The sequence below is a fragment of the Pristiophorus japonicus genome, chromosome 16, assembly GCF_044704955.1.
Source record: "Pristiophorus japonicus isolate sPriJap1 chromosome 16, sPriJap1.hap1, whole genome shotgun sequence".
NCBI classification, from domain to species: Eukaryota; Metazoa; Chordata; class Chondrichthyes; family Pristiophoridae; genus Pristiophorus; species Pristiophorus japonicus.
This window is the reverse complement of record NC_091992.1, coordinates 59376380-59392068: the sequence shown is the minus strand read 5'-3', so window position 1 is coordinate 59392068 and position 15689 is coordinate 59376380. Positions and strand designations below refer to the sequence as shown.

Here is a 15689-nt window from a genome sequence, read left to right as displayed (position 1 = left end):
AGTTCCCAGCCCTGATCATCCTGGAGCCACGTCTCCGTAATCCCAATCACATCATATTTGTTAATATCTATTTGCACAGTTAATTCATCCACCTTATTGCGGATACTCCTTGCATTAAGACACAAAGCCTTCAGGCTTGTTTTTTTAACACCCTTTGTCCTTTTAGAATTTTGCTGTACAGTGGCCCTTTTTGTTCTTTGCCTTGGGTTTCACTGCCCTCCACTTTTCCTCATCTCCTTTCTGTCTTTTGCTTTTGCCTTCTTTTTGTTTCCCTCTGTCTCCCTGCATCGGTTCCCATCCCCCTGCCATATTAGTTTAAATCCTCCCCAACAGCACTAGCAAACACTCCCCCTAGGACATTGGTTCCGGTCCTGCCCAGGTGATGAGGGAAAAGATTGAACACGAACTGGACCGGCTTCTGCGGGAAGGCATTATCTCTCCTGTGGAATTTAGCGACTGGGCAAGTCCCATCGTCCCCGTCATGAAGCCTGATGGATCTGTACAAATCTGTGGGGATTACAAGTCTACCATAAACAGAGTCTCCTGACAGGACCAATACCCACTGCCCAGAGCGGAGGACCTATTTGCCACATTGGCTGGAGGAAAACTTTTCTCGAAACTAGATCGCACATCTGCGTATATGACGCAAGAACTGACCGAAGAGTCTAAGCTACTCACCACCATCAACACACATCGAGGCCTTTTTATGTACAATCGATGCCCATTCGGCATCAGGTCGGCAGCTGCTATATTCCACGCAACATGGAGAGTCTGCTCAAGTCCATCCCGGGAACAGTTGTGTTTCAAGATGACCTACTCATCACGGGCATGGACACCGACTCCCATCTCCGCAAGTTGGAGGAAGTTAGTCGATTAGATCGTGTAGGCCGAAGAGTTAAGAAATCCAAGTGTCTGTTTCTCGCACCTGAGGTTGAATTTTTGGGCAGAAGGATTGCCGCTGATGGAATCCGCCCAACAGAATCCAAAACTGAAGCAATTCGTCTGGCACCCAGGCCCCGGAATGTCTCAGAACTGCGCGCCTTTCTCGGGCTACTCAATTACTTTGGGAACTTTATGCAGAACTTGAGCCTCTCCACGTGCTACTCGGAAAGGGGTGCGATTGGTTTTGGAGAGACGCCCAAGAACGCGCCTTCAATAAGGCACGCAACCTTCTATGTTCCAACGGTGTTTTAGCCTTTTTTGACCCAGGTAAAAAACTAGTTCTTACATGTGATGCGTCAGTGTACGGGGTTGGGTGTGTTTTACAGCATGTCAATGATGCGGGTAAATTACAACCCATTGCTTATGCCTCCAGGTCACTTTCGCGGGCGGAGCGCTGGTACGGTATGGTTGAGAAGGAGGTGCTCGCGTGCGTGTATGATGTCAAAAAGATGCACCAATACCTTTTTGGGGCCAAATTCGCGTTAGAAACCGACCACAAACCCATCACGTCCCTGCTATCCGAGTGCAAGGCAATAAACGGCAACACCTCGGCACGCATTCAGCGGTGGGCACTCATGCTGGCATCTTACAACTACACAATAAGTCACAGACCAGGCACAGACAACTGTGCAGACGCGCTTAGCAGGTTACCCCTGGCAATCACGGAAGGGTCCGACGAACAGGACTGTGAGATGGTCATGGCAATCAATGCCTTTGAATCCACAGGTTCGCCCATGACGGCTCGCCAAATCAGAGCCTGGTCAACCAGCAACCCCACGTCCTTAGTCAAAAGATGTGTTTTAACCGGTGACTGGACAGAGGCTCGCGATGCCTGCCCCGAGGAGATTAAACCTTTCCATAGGCGCATGCATGAACTATCACGACAGGCAGACTGCCTGATGTGAGGCAGCCGAGTAGTTATGCCCATGCGAGGCAGAGAGGCGTTTGTCCGGGAGCTCCACCGCGAACACCCGGGGATCGTCCTTATGAAGGCCATAGCCAGATCCCACGTCTGGTGGCCTGGCATTGACGCGGATTTGGAGCTCTGCGTCTGGTGGTGCACCACTTGTGTCCAACTCAGTAATGCCCCCAGGGAGGCCCTCCTAAGCCCCTGGCCCACCAAACCATGGTCGCGGGTGCATGTAGACTATGCGGGCCCATTCATGGGCAAAATGTTCCTCGTAGTCGTCGATGCATTTTCAAAGTGAATTGAGTGCACCATTTTAAACTCAAGCACCACCTCCACCACTGTCGAGAGCCTTAGAACCATGTTTGCAACGCTTGGAATTCCTGACATATTGGTCAGTGATAATGGTCCGTGCTTCACCAGTGCAGAATTTCAAGATTTTATAGTTGACCACGGCATAAATCACGTTAAGACGGCACCGTTCAAGCCGGCCTCCAATGGCCAGGCGGAGCGAGCAGTGCAAATCAGGAGAAATTTAGAACTCAGCAGAGGAGGACAAAGGGTTTGATTAGGGCAGGGAAAATAGAGTACGAGAGGAAGCTTGCAGGGAACATTAAAACGGACTGCAAAAGCTTCTATAGATATGTAAAGAGAAAAAGGTTAGTAAAGATAAACGTAGGTCCCCTGCAGTCAGAATCAGGGGAAGTCATAACGGGGAACAAAGAAATGGCAGACCAATTGAACAAGTACTTTGGTTCGGTATTCACTAAGGAGGACACAAACAACCTTCCGGATATAAAAAGGGTCAGAGGGTCTAGTAAGAAGGAGGAACTGAGGGAAATCCTTATTAGTCGGGAAATTGTGTTGGGGAAATTGATGGCATTGAAGGCCGATAAATCCCCAGGGCCTGATGGTCTGCATCCCAGAGTACTTAAGAAGGTGGCCTTGGAAATAGCGGATGCATTGACCATCATTTTCCAACATTCCATAGAGTCTGGATCAGTTCCTATGGAGTGGAGGGTAGCCAATGTAACCCCACTTTTTAAAAAAGGAGGGAGACAGAAAACAGGAATTATAGACCGATGTCAGCCTGACATTGGTAGTGGGTAAAATGATGGAATCAATAATTAAGGATGCCATAGCAGCGCATTTGGAAAGAGGTGACCTGATCGGTCCAAGTCAGCATGGATTTGTGAAAGGGAAATCATGCTTTACAAATCTTCTGGAATTTTTTGAGGATGTTTCCAGTAGAGTGGACAAGGGAGAACCAGTTGATATGGTGTATTTGGACTTTCAGAAGGCTTTTGACAAGGTCCCACACAAGAGATTAATGAGCAAAGTTAAAGCACATGGGATTGGGGGTAGTGTGCTGACGTGGATTGAGAACTGGTTGGCAGACAGGAAGCAAAGAGTAGGAGTAAATGGGTACTTTTCAGAATGGCAGGCAGTGACTAGTCGGGTACTGCAAGGTTCTATGCTGGGGCCCCAGCTGTTTACATTGTATATTGATGATTTAGACGAGGGGATTAAATGTAGTATCTCCAAATTTGTGGATGACACTAAGTTGGGTGGCAGTGTGAGCTGCGAGGAGGATGCTATGAGGCTGCAGAGTGACTTGGTTAGGTTAGGTGAGTGGGCAAATGCATGACAGATGAAGTATAATGTGGATAAATGTGAGGTTATCCACTTTGGTGGTAAAAACAGGGAGACAGACTATTATCTGAATGGTGCCAGATTAGGAAAAGGGGAGATGCAACGAGACCTGGGTGTCATGGTACATCAGTCATTGAAGGTTGGCATGCAGGTGCAGCAGGCGGTTAAGAAAGCAAATGGCATGTTGGCCTTCATAGCGAGAGGATTTGAGTACAGGGGCAGGAGGTGTTACTACAGTTGTACAGGGCCTTGGTGAGGCCACACCTGGAGTATTGTGTACAGATTTGGTCTCCTAACTTGAGGAAGGACATTCTTGCTATTGAGGGAGTGCAGCGAAGGATCACCAGACTGATTCCCAGGATGGCGGGACTGACATATCAAGAAAGACTGAATCAACTGGGCTTGTATTCACTGGAGTTCAGAAGAATGAGAGGGGATCTCATAGAAACGTTTAAAATTCTGACGGGTATAGACAAGTTAGATGCAGGAAGCATGTTTCCAATGTTGGGGAAGTCCAGAACCAGGGGTCACAGTCTAAGGATAAGGGGTAAGCCATTTAGGACCGAGATGAGGAGAAACTTCTTCACCCAGAGATTGGTGAACCCTAGGAATTCTCTACCACAGAAAGTTGTTGAGGCCAATTCACTAAATATATTCAAAAAGGAGTTAGATGTAGTCGTTACTACTAGGGGGATCAAGGGGTATGGCGAGAAAGCAGTAATGGAGTACTGAAGTTGCATGTTCAGCCATGAACTCATTGAATGGCGGTGCAAGCTCGAATGGCCGACTCCTGTATCTATTTTCTATGTTTCTATAAATCGTTAAACAAGGCATGCTAAAAATCCAAGGTCCCACGCTGCAGAGCTGCCTGTCGTGACTGCTGCTGGCATACAGATCTCGTCCGCGTTCGTTGACTGGGGTTCCCCCCGCGCAACTATTGATGAAACAGACCTTAAAGACGAGGCGCTCGTTAATCCTCCCAGACATGCATGAAATTGTTGAGGCAAAGCGCTGGAAGCTATCTGAGTACCATGACCGAAATTCGAGGGAGAGGTGGAATGAGATAGGGGACAAAGTGTTTGTGATAAACTATGGCAGGAGTCCCAAATGGCTTGCAGGGACAGTAACAGGCAAGGAAGGAAACAGGCTACTGGTTGTACAAATGGACAATGGCCAAACCTGCCGGAGGTATGTAGACCAAGTAAAAAGTAGATTCACCAACAACACTGCAGAACCAGAGGTAGACTACAATGTGGAACTCACACCACACCTGGTGGACAGACAGAGGGAACAACCTGAGGAAAGGGCAGTCTTAACAGACAGCCCAGGCGAGATACCAGCAATCACACCGAAAAAAAACCAGGCACCAAGGCAAACAATTGAACCACAACTAAGACGCACCACGCGAGAGCGTAGACCACCTGAGAGATTGAATCTATAAAGACAATAAGACCTTGGGGGAGGGTGATGTCATGTATCTCACATTACTGTATATAACTATCTTACCATGCTATACATGACTGTAACTAGATATGACCTGTAACCACAAGCATACTTTACCACCAGGGGTGCACTTGCAGGAGACACTGCATACCTGTTCCACACAGGTATATAAAGGCAGGTCTCAGGCAAATGTGGCACTCGAGAGCTGTGAAATAAAGGTGCAGGTCCAGAGTGACCTTGACTTCAGCATGTGCCTTTTGTAAGTCTGTACTGCACGGTCAGGACTTTACAGTGTCAGCCAAGTATCTTGTCAATTTGCTTGTTACATAAGCTGCCAGTCAAAGTTGACTGCTAAAGACTGTCTTCAAAGGGATTGCTTCTACGTCAAAATGGATTAATTGGACAAAAGTCCCAGGACTGGTTGAAAGAAAGACTTGCACCTTTATAGCGACTTTCACAACCATCGGACGTCCCAAAGCACTTTACAGCTAATGACGTACTTTTGAAGTGTTGTAATGTGGGAAACGTGGCTGCCAATTTTGCATACAGCAAGCTCCCACAAACAGTAACGTGATAATGACCAGATAATCTGTTTTTGTTATGTTGATTGAGGGATAAATATTGGCCAGGACACTGGTGATAACTCTCCTGTTTTTCTTCGAAATAGTGCCATGGGATCTTTTATATCCACCAGAGAGAGCAGGAAGGGCTTCAGGTAATTGTCTCATCCAAAAGACTCCCGCAGCGCTCCCTCAGTATTGCACTGGAGTGTCATCTTAGATTTTTGTGCTCAAGTCTCTGGAGTGGGACTGAACCCATAACCTTCTGACCCAGAGGTGAGGGTGCTACCCACTGAGCTACAGCTGACACATTGCAAGTTTTTAGTTCTGCTGTTTGGCTGACGTACATTTGGGATGGATAGAACTTTGTATGCAGCTGCTTATGCATTGCAAAAAGTGGCCTTTCATTGTAGAGCCTGTCAAAGTTTTAGGAGAATCAGATTCTCTCAAACAGTCACCCCAGTTGTATGTATTGAAAAGTATAGTTGTGTAGTAATTTGTCTAACTGTGCTTCTGTAAGTCATCCAATGGCAAATAAGTTAATTCAGCAGTTTTAGCCGGTAGGAAATGAGTGTAGGTTTCTTATACTTATTACCTTCTGGATTGTCAGGGGGCATCCTATGTGAATACCACTAAGCAAGTCGTGATGAGGATTCATTATTAGACCAGGTCTACACAGGTGCACAATTTTCAGATTGTAACCTTCTTGGAGAAACTGCCATCGAGCCTTTGATACAAAGAAAAGGTATTGGAAAAGTCTCAAAAGTAACATCCAGGCTTATTTCTGAAGTGTCCTTTAGTTAAAGCGGATCAAAGGCACAACAGCAGTCAAATATAATTTTTCTCCCAGCTCTACATTTGCTGGAAGGCAATATAGTATATACTGAATATGATACACTGATTAACGATGTACAGTGTTATTTGAATGCTCTGGTGTATGTTCCTTCTTAATGTTAAAGTTTCCCAAATCTTGAATTTCCTGCAAAGGTTTAATGAAATGAAGAGTAGCCACGAATCAAAAATGAAGACTAATATTGTCAAAGACAATGGAAACAAATGAATAATTGAATACATTGTAGAATTTCACGATGCACCAAAATGTTCTGCAACATGTTTGTATTTCATTTTTCATTTATATTTTTGGGTGAATTTTGTGCTTGTCGAAGTAACGGATACCGACCGATGCTGAAGAAATCATACATTTCTACTTTTTGCCAGTCAGCATTGGTAGCAGCAAGATCTAGAGCGAAACCATGGTGCAAGAATGTGCTTTTACCTGCACCTTCAGAAGAGTCCTCCCTACTGCACTAGTGGGGCATTTCTGCTTCCTGCACGACCTATTCTGAGTAAGATTGCCAACTTGTGACATATCTTGGGCATTTTTGTGCAATGATTTCATGGCCACATGGATCTGGATTGAGATTGCCCAAGCTCATTGTGCGTAAGACTATTGACACTGTCTGGAAGATTTGACTTTAAACCAAGGTCCATAGGTTAAAAAATATTATGTTAATTTCCATTATAAAAAATTACATTGTCTAACATTCCTATTACTGCACTCTATGCCCCCTCCCCTGTACTTGCATTGCAACAACACTCTCCAGTTAAGAGAATATTCACCAAAATCATCATGTATCATGCAATTTGCGAGAGAGAAATTTGTGCATTCTTGATGCCAAAGAGTCCCAATACCAATCCACTATCACCAGGTTAGAATATTGGTAACATGGTTGCTGTAGTCACAGGCACTGGCTGAAACAATGGCCCTGAATTTGTGGTTGGTGTGATGGCGAATTGTCAGAGTATGGCGTCATACCGCTTTTGAAACTGACCGTTTTTGAAACTGACCGCAACTTTGGGATTTGGTGCATGTCAATGACAGTCTAAAACTGTCTGTGCTGTGCCGCCCCCCCACCCACCCCACACACACACACACACACACACACACACACACACACACACACACACACGGCAATCAGTGAAATCTCCAGAAGTCATTGAAAGTTACGAAAACTTCTGCAGTGATCACACTCTTAAATTCTCCACTAAAAGTTAGACCCAAAGGGATTAGGTGTAAGTGGGATTTAAAAGCATATTGACTGCTAAGCAAAGGTTAAGGACCTGGAAAACACATTTTAATTTTATGCAATGTGAAATTTGTCCATATTAATAAAAATGTAAATTTTTAAGACACTTTTCTAAAAGCTTTTTTTAAGTTATTGCATCTTTATTTTAGGTTTGCCTTATCCCCATGTGAGAACCCCAATCTTTCTTTTGCTCTCTCTAACTATTTAAAAAAGGTTAGAATTTTAAGAGCTTACTCACTTCCTTGTTCACTGTCTGTGAGAATTCTGACTTTTGATTGGTTGCATTGACATTCACTCGAACAAGGGGATTCCCATTGAGTTCCATTGAATTGAACTCAAGGATGGAATGACCAAAAATTCAGGTCCATTAAATTCTCATTGCTGCCTAAACCTACCTATACAGATATAGTGCTGTCACTGGATAACTGTACCAAGAACAACAACATAGTATACAGGTTCCCCACGAATAATTTACCATTATATGTACATAGATATTTTTAAGAAGCATTTCATAGTTTACTTAAAAAGTTAATTTAAATCACGGATAGAGATTGGACAAGTTCTGGGTGGTTAGTGGAAGATATGTTACATTAGTTTCTGAGTTTTAGGACAATTTGATAAGACTGAAGCTGTCTATGCCAAATCTTATGACTTGCTTATTAAATGGGTTGTGACTGTGTTAGCGATTAACTCGAGTTCAGGATAAATGTCACTTTGACCAGCCTGAAGGGTGACTTTGTTTTCTATTGCCTCAGAAGATCTCGAGCTAGTGGTCCTCGAAAACAGAAGGAATTACCGACAGAGCCCCCGTACACAGCTTATGTAGGAAATCTACCTTTTAATACTGTGCAAGGAGACATTGATACCATCTTTAAGGAGCTGAACGTAAGGAGTGTTCGACTAGTCAGAGACAAAGAGACAGACAAGTTCAAAGGTATGGTGCAAAAGCATTTTGGGGTTTTATTTTCATGCATACACAAGTTGTAAGTTTGTTTTACAGACTTGTGATTTAGCTTCCCTCTTATTTAAAGAAATGTATTCATTTTCATTACTTAATCTTTGTTACACCTTTCAAAACATGCACTTGTTTCCTATCCTATAAACTGCAAGTGATGTTCAATAAATTTCTTTGAATATTACAACCATTTCTTAATTTTCCCATTAAATAAAAAAAAATCTTTATTCCAGATTATTTTATTTGAAAACAAAATCTTTAGATCTTCAATGTTGCTGGAATCCCATGTTGAAAATGAATATATTTTTTAAAAAGGGGATTATGCTATTACAATTTATCAGTCATTTTCCTTGACATTACACTAACATACTAATGTAAGAATGCTTGATACGTTTATTTGAAATTCTCTCCCTGCAACTTTAGCAGCGGCTTTAACCCATTTGCATCAAATTTCAGTCAAACACTGCAAACATTCTGACGCCTCTTTTCCACAAGCTTCCGGGAGATTTTCTTTTCTCTCGCCTCTTCTGTTGGGATACAAATTCTGGTAGCTCGCGTGTGTGGCCATTAAACATGTGTAAGCTGTCACAATATGTGTGAGGAGACTATTCAGCTGCAGGAGGCATCACAACATGTCCTGTTTTCAACCGATGTCTGCACTTCCAGCAGAAGTCAGTGAAGAGCGATCACCAGCACAAAAGCTGAGGTCAGCTGCAGTGTGCCGCCACTGTAACTGCGATCAGCTCACTCAACTCAAACCAGGGATCAATCCTCCCTGGTCTGTATGGCTCAATTATTAAGTAGATAAACTCACTGAGCCATCAGGGAAGCTGCTGGCAGATGTTAAATGTAGTCCAGTCTAAGCATTTCAATTACCGACTGAACCATTGAGATATAGACCTGGGCAGATCCTAGTTTCAATCTCCAGTCTGTGCTGAGGCAGGTGGGGTGAGAATAGGAGTGCTGATATACAGCCCCAAAGCAAGTAGATCCTTCCTTAAACACGGAGATCAAAACTGTCCGCAGTACTCCAGGTGTGGCCTCACCAATACCCTGTACAGTTGTAGCAGGACTTCTCTGCTGTTATACTCTCCCTTGCAATAAAGGCCAACATTTCATTTGCCTTCCTGATAGGGGATCAATTAATCGGGGTTCCCAATCCTGGTTGCTATCAAGCGATTCCTGCTGGAAAGTACATGTGTGGACAATGACCGTAATACCTCTAGTAGTTGAATAGCCTGCTAACTCTCAGCAAAATAAGAACATAAGAAATAGGAGCAGGAGTAGGCCATTTGGCCCCTCGAGCCTGCTCCGCCATTCAATAAGATCATGGCTGATCTGATCATGGACTCAGCTCCACCTCCCTGCCCGCTCCCTATAACTCTTTATTCCTTATCGCTCAAAAATTTGTCGACTCCTTAAATATATTCAATGACCCAGCCTCCACAGCTCTCTAGAGCAGACAATTCCATAGATTTATGACCCCCTGAGAGAAGAAATTCCTCCTCATCTCAGTTTTAAATGGGCAGCCCTTATCCTGAGACTATGCCCCCTAGTTTAAGTTTCCCCTCTGAGTGGAAATATCCTCTCTGCATCCACCTTGTCGAGCTCCCTCATTATCTTATATGTTTCGATAAGATCATCTATCATTCTTCTGAACAATGAGTATAGACCTAACTTCATAAGTCAACCCCCTCATCTCCAGAATCAACTTAGTGAACCTTCTCTGAACAGCCCCAAAGCAAGTAGATCCTTCCTTAAACACGGAGATCAAAACTGTCCGCAGTACTCCAGGTGTGGCCTCACCAATACCCTGTACAGTTGTAGCAGGACTTCTCTGCTGTTATACTCTCCCTTGCAATAAAGGCCAACATTTCATTTGCCTTCCTGATTACTTGCTGTACCTGCATACTAACTTTTTGTGTCTCATGCACAAAGACCCCCAGGTCCCACTATACTGCGGCACTTTTCAATGTTTCTCCATTTAAATTATAATTTGCTTTTCTATTTTTTTCTGCCAAAGTGGATAACCTCACATTTTCCCACATTATACTCCATCTGCCAATTTTTTGCCCACTCAATTAGCCTGTCTATACCCCTTTGCAGATTTTTTGTGTCCTCCTCACAATTTGCTTTCTTACCCCCCTCATCATAGGCGGTCCCTCGTATCGAGGATGACTTGCTTCCACCCCAAAAAAGGATGAGTTCACAGATGTTTCAATGAAGGACCCAATATTCCAGATCCTGAACTACATCTTGAAGGGTAGACGATGCCTGCGTGTGAATTTTTTTAACGTGTGGTAGCCGTTGCACACCAGCCACCAAACGGGCTTGACGGAGCTAGGTCTCGGTCCAGTGGCAAGGATTAACCAGGACGACTGGAGACCTGCTCTGCTGCACTGACCTAGTGTGCACACATTGCAGTGTGGGCTGGTTAATGTTGCCCCTGGCCCCAAACTCACTCCTCCCCGAGGGCCCAGATCACATCCCTCTACAATCTCTTGCTGCTCCTGCTGTATCTACCCATGCTCCAATCACCGATCTGGACCTTGATGAAGTCACTCTTTGCTGCTGTCACAGCTCGTGCTGCTCCCTGAAGTGGTATGCCTCCATGCTGCTCCCAGGCCACCGCACCTCCGCTCCTTTTATGGCCCCGACCTGCCGCTAGTGTTCTCAGGTCGGGGCCTCCACGTCTTTGTATCATCAGCAAACTTGGCTACATTACACTCGGTCCCTTCATCCAAGTCATTAATATAGATTGTAAATAGTTGAGGCCCCAACATCGATCCCTGCGGCACCCCACTAGTTACTGTTTGCCAACCAGAAAATGACCCATTTATCCCGACTCTCTGTTTTCTGTTAGTTAGCCAATCCTCTATCCATGCTAATATTTTACCCCCAACCCCATGAACTTTTATCTTGTGCACTAACCTTTTATGTGGCACCTTATTGAATGCCTTCTGAAAATCCAAAAACACCACATCCACTGGGTGTTCCCCCTTATCCACCCTGCTCGTTACATCCTCGAAGAACTCCAACAAATTTGTCAAACATGATTTCCCTTTCATAAAACCATGCTGACTCTGATTGATTGAATTATGCTTTTCCAAATGTCCTGCTACTGCTTCCTTAATAATGGACTCCAGCATTTTCCCAACGACAGATGTTAGGCTAACTGGTCTTTATTTTGTCACTTTTGGTGGTTCTAACACATTTGAAGTAATAGCTGTTAATTTTACTGACTCAGCAGTTGTGTTTACACTCATATGCTTATGTTGGTGATCAGTATTGTGTGTGAAATCGAATTTAAATGTTTTTCAGGTTTTTGTTATGTAGAATTTGATGACCTGGAATCTCTTAAAGAAGCTTTGACATATGATGGAGCAGTAAGTATCTATTTTCAGTAGCAGCTGATTAAATAATGAGCAGATTGTTCTAAATATCTGATCTTATAGATTTCAGAGCAACTGTTGCTTGTCAGAGAATATTTCATGTATAATTTTTAATTGGGCAACTTGTACACCTTTTATACACTAGATGTATTTTAAGTTGGTAAGAATGGTCAGACCTTATGAATCCAGCTCCGATTGTGAGAGCAAGTTCCTGTATTGTGATGTCCGATTAATTCCACTCTTTTAGGAGTATTGTTTTGTAGGGGGAAAGCTATTACTTATGTGATCTTAGAATAAAATTTCTTGCGTGTCATGTTTGATAAGCATGTCCTCTAAGTAATAAGCATTGAGCCTGTCAGTTACATTGTGATAGTCAAGTCGTTAGTCAGTTGACTTCTTCATCAATGGTTAGTGTTGGACTGCTTTCTTGCACTTTTTCATTTTGTTGCTTTAAACGTCAGATTACAAACACTCAGTTGTAGTAATGGCAGGATCAGGTCTTTATTTAAAACTTCATACTGCACAAAAACCAGTATGAAAATTACTGAGACACGCATTTCACAAAACCCGATGTATGCTCCCTGCTTGAGAAACACACTCCAATTCTAGAGTCTCTGCCAAAACAGCCTTCTCTCACAACTCTTATAGAACATCAGGACTTGAATGTCTGAATGACTACTCTACATTCCATACATACTAACATCATCATAGGCAATCCTTCGAAATCGAGACTTGCTTCCACTCTGTGAGTTCTCAGGTGACTGAACAGTCCAATACGGGAATTACAGTCTCTGTCGCAGGTGGGACAGACAGTCATTGAAGGAAAGGGCGGGTGGGGAGTCTGGTTTGCCGCACGTTCTTTCCGCTGCCTGCGCTTGTTTTCTACATGCTCTCGGATGAGACTAGGGGTGCTCATCACCCTCCCGGATGCTCTTCATCCACTTAGGACGGTCTTTGGCCAGGGACTCCCAGGTGTCGGTGGGGATGTTGCACTTTATCAAGGAGGCTTTGAGGGTGTCCTTGAAACGTTTCCTCTGCCCACCTGGGGATTGGATCGCCTGCCTTGTAGGAGTTCCGAGTAGAGCGCTTGCTTTGGAAGTCTTGTGTCGGGCATGCGGACAATGTGGCCCGCCCAACGGAGCTGGTCGAGTGTGGTCAGTGCTTTGATGCTGGGGATGTTGGCCTGATCGAGAACACTGATGTTGGTGTGTCTATCCTCCGAGGAGATTTGCAGGATCTTGCGGAGACATCGTTGGTGGTATTTCTCCAACGATCTGAGGTGTCTACTGTATATGGTCCATGTCTCTGAGCCAGGCAGGAGGGCGGGTATCAGTACAGCCCTGTAGGCCATAAGCTTGGTGGCAGATTTGAGGGCATGATCTTTGAGCACTCTTTTCCTCAGGCGACCGAAGACTGCACTGGCGCACTGGAGGCAGTGTTGGACCTCGTCGTCGATGTCTGCCCTCGCTGATAATAGACTCCCAAGGTATGGAAAGTGGTCCATGTTGTCCAAGGCCACGCCGTGGATTTTGATGACTGGGGGGGCAGTACTGTGGCGGGGTCAGGTTGGTGGAAGACCTTTGTCTTACATATGTTTAGTGTAAGACCCATGCTTTCGTAAGCCTCGGTGTAGATGTTGACAATGGCTTGGAGTTCAACCTCTGCATGTACGCAGAATCAAGCGTCATCCGCGTAATGTAGTTCGATGACAGAGGATGGGACGGTCTTAGATCTAGCCTGGAGGCGACGAAGGTTGAACAGGTTCCCATTGGTTCTATAGTTTAGTTCCACTCCAGAGGGGAGCTTGTTGAGCGTGAGGTGGAGCATTGCAGCAAGCATAGTTGTGATCCTGACCAATGGATCCACCACAGACCCAATCCACGTCCAGACCGGGGTCAAGCATGTCATCGCGCCAACCCTCTTCTCGATCTTCCTCGCTGCAATGCTCCATCTCACGATACATACTATCATGGTACATCAACAGTGCATACAAACACTTAACAAACAGACAATGTAAACTAAACGACCCATTGTCCTGAAATCAGGTAAAATTGCCGCAATCGACTCTTGCCATGAATTACTATAGACTCACAGGTGACTAGATTGACGCATTTAAATGGCTGAATGACTCGCACACCATCTAGCATCTTGTTTTTCTGGGGATATCCACTGCTTTGGATACTTCAATGCACTCCATGCTTATCAGAAAAGCTGCCTCAACTTTTAACCCAGCATGTGTCTTCTCAGACTATGCCAAAAGCAAGGTATTCCAGCAATACAGGCTTTCACTCCCACATTTAGATGTTTAAGTTGTTGACCACCCCGACCTGCGAGAGGACACCACCACAGGTCGGGAGTATAAAGAGCTGGACGCGCCATTACAGCTTCCACTGCGAGTGTGCGACGGCTTCGAGGTGGGCAACAACTGGGTGATGTCATCAAGGCCCAGGTCGTCGGTTAGAGCGTGGGCTGGAATATCGGCGGGCCCCAGGCACAGCGGAGGAGCGGGAAAGTCTTAGCGCAGGTGCGGCAAATGAGGGTACAGGGCCCAAAAGAGCTGAGGGCCCAGGGGCAGCACAGGCCTGCCCGCACTGCGATATGTGCGCGCACTAGGTCCATGCAGCAGAGCAGGTCTCCAGTCGTCCTGGTTAACCTTTGCCACTGGATAAAGGCCTAGTTGTCAAGCCCGTGTGGTGGCTGATGTGCAACAGTCACCACACGTTAAAAAAATCCATGCACAGGCATCTTCCACCCCTGGAGTTTAGGACTGGAATATCGGGTCCTTCATTGAAACATCTGTGAACTCATCCCTTTTGGTGTGGAAGCAAGTCACCTCGTTCGAGGGACCGCCTATGATGATGACCTAGAGTTTCCACTAGGGGTGCAATTGGGAAAATGCCGCCAGAATGTGCTGGACACTGCGCCGGTTTTGCCGAGGTGAAGTTATGCCCAAGTTTCTGTGCAAATTCATTTGCATAAGCCCAAACGTAAAATTCCCGCTGAACCAATCAAGCAGCATAATCGAATGTAATCGATTCATCATCATCATAGGCAGTCCCTCGGAATGAGTCCTTAGGTGGCTGAACAGTCCAATACGAGAGCCACGGTCCCTGTCACAGGTGGGACAGATAGTCGCTGAGGGTAAGGGTGGGTGGGACAGGTTTGCCACATGCTCTTTCCGCTGCCTGCACTTGATTTCTGTATGCTCGAGGAGCTCAGCGCCCTCCCGGATACACTTCCTCCACTTAGGGTGGTCTTTGGCCAGGGACTTTCAGATGTCAGTGGGGATGTTGCACTTTATCAGGGAGGCTTTAAAGGTGTCCTTGGAACGTTTCCTCTGCCCACCTTTGGCTCATTTGCCATGAAGGAGTTCCGAGTAGAGCGCTTGCTTTGGGAGTCTCATGTCTGGCATGCGAACAATGTGGCCTGCCCAGCGGAGCTGATCAAGTGCGGTCAGTGCTTCAATGCTGGGGATGTAGGCCTGGTTGAGAACGTTAATGTTGGTGCCTCTGTCCTCCCAGGGGATTTGTAGGATCTTGCGGAGACATTGTTGGTGATATTTCTCCAGCGATTTGAGGTGTTTGCTGTTTTCTTCTGAACCAACGCAATCAAGCAGCATAATCGAATATAATCGATTATTGACTGGAACATGGCCACTTGGGCCTCAAGGTGACTGAATTAAATGAAGTTGAACTGAAAATATGTTCAAGTAATTGCTGCAGCTAAAGGACCAGCTCAATCAGCGTTTTC

General features: G+C 45.2%; 1 protein-coding gene across 2 annotated transcripts in view; it reads left to right on the top strand.

Moving 5' to 3' along the window:
• eif4h (eukaryotic translation initiation factor 4h) overlaps window positions 1-15689 on the top strand; it is a 118298-nt gene that overhangs the window by 43749 nt on the left and 58860 nt on the right. The window contains exons 2-3 of one of the 2 annotated variants that reach the window (XM_070857365.1): window positions 8351-8526; window positions 11869-11933. In XM_070857365.1, the coding sequence (XP_070713466.1) occupies window positions 8351-8526; window positions 11869-11933 (241 nt within the window). Of the gene's footprint in view, window positions 1-8347; window positions 8527-11868; window positions 11934-15689 lie in introns of both variants that reach the window. The other variant, XM_070857364.1, reaches the window with a different exon arrangement.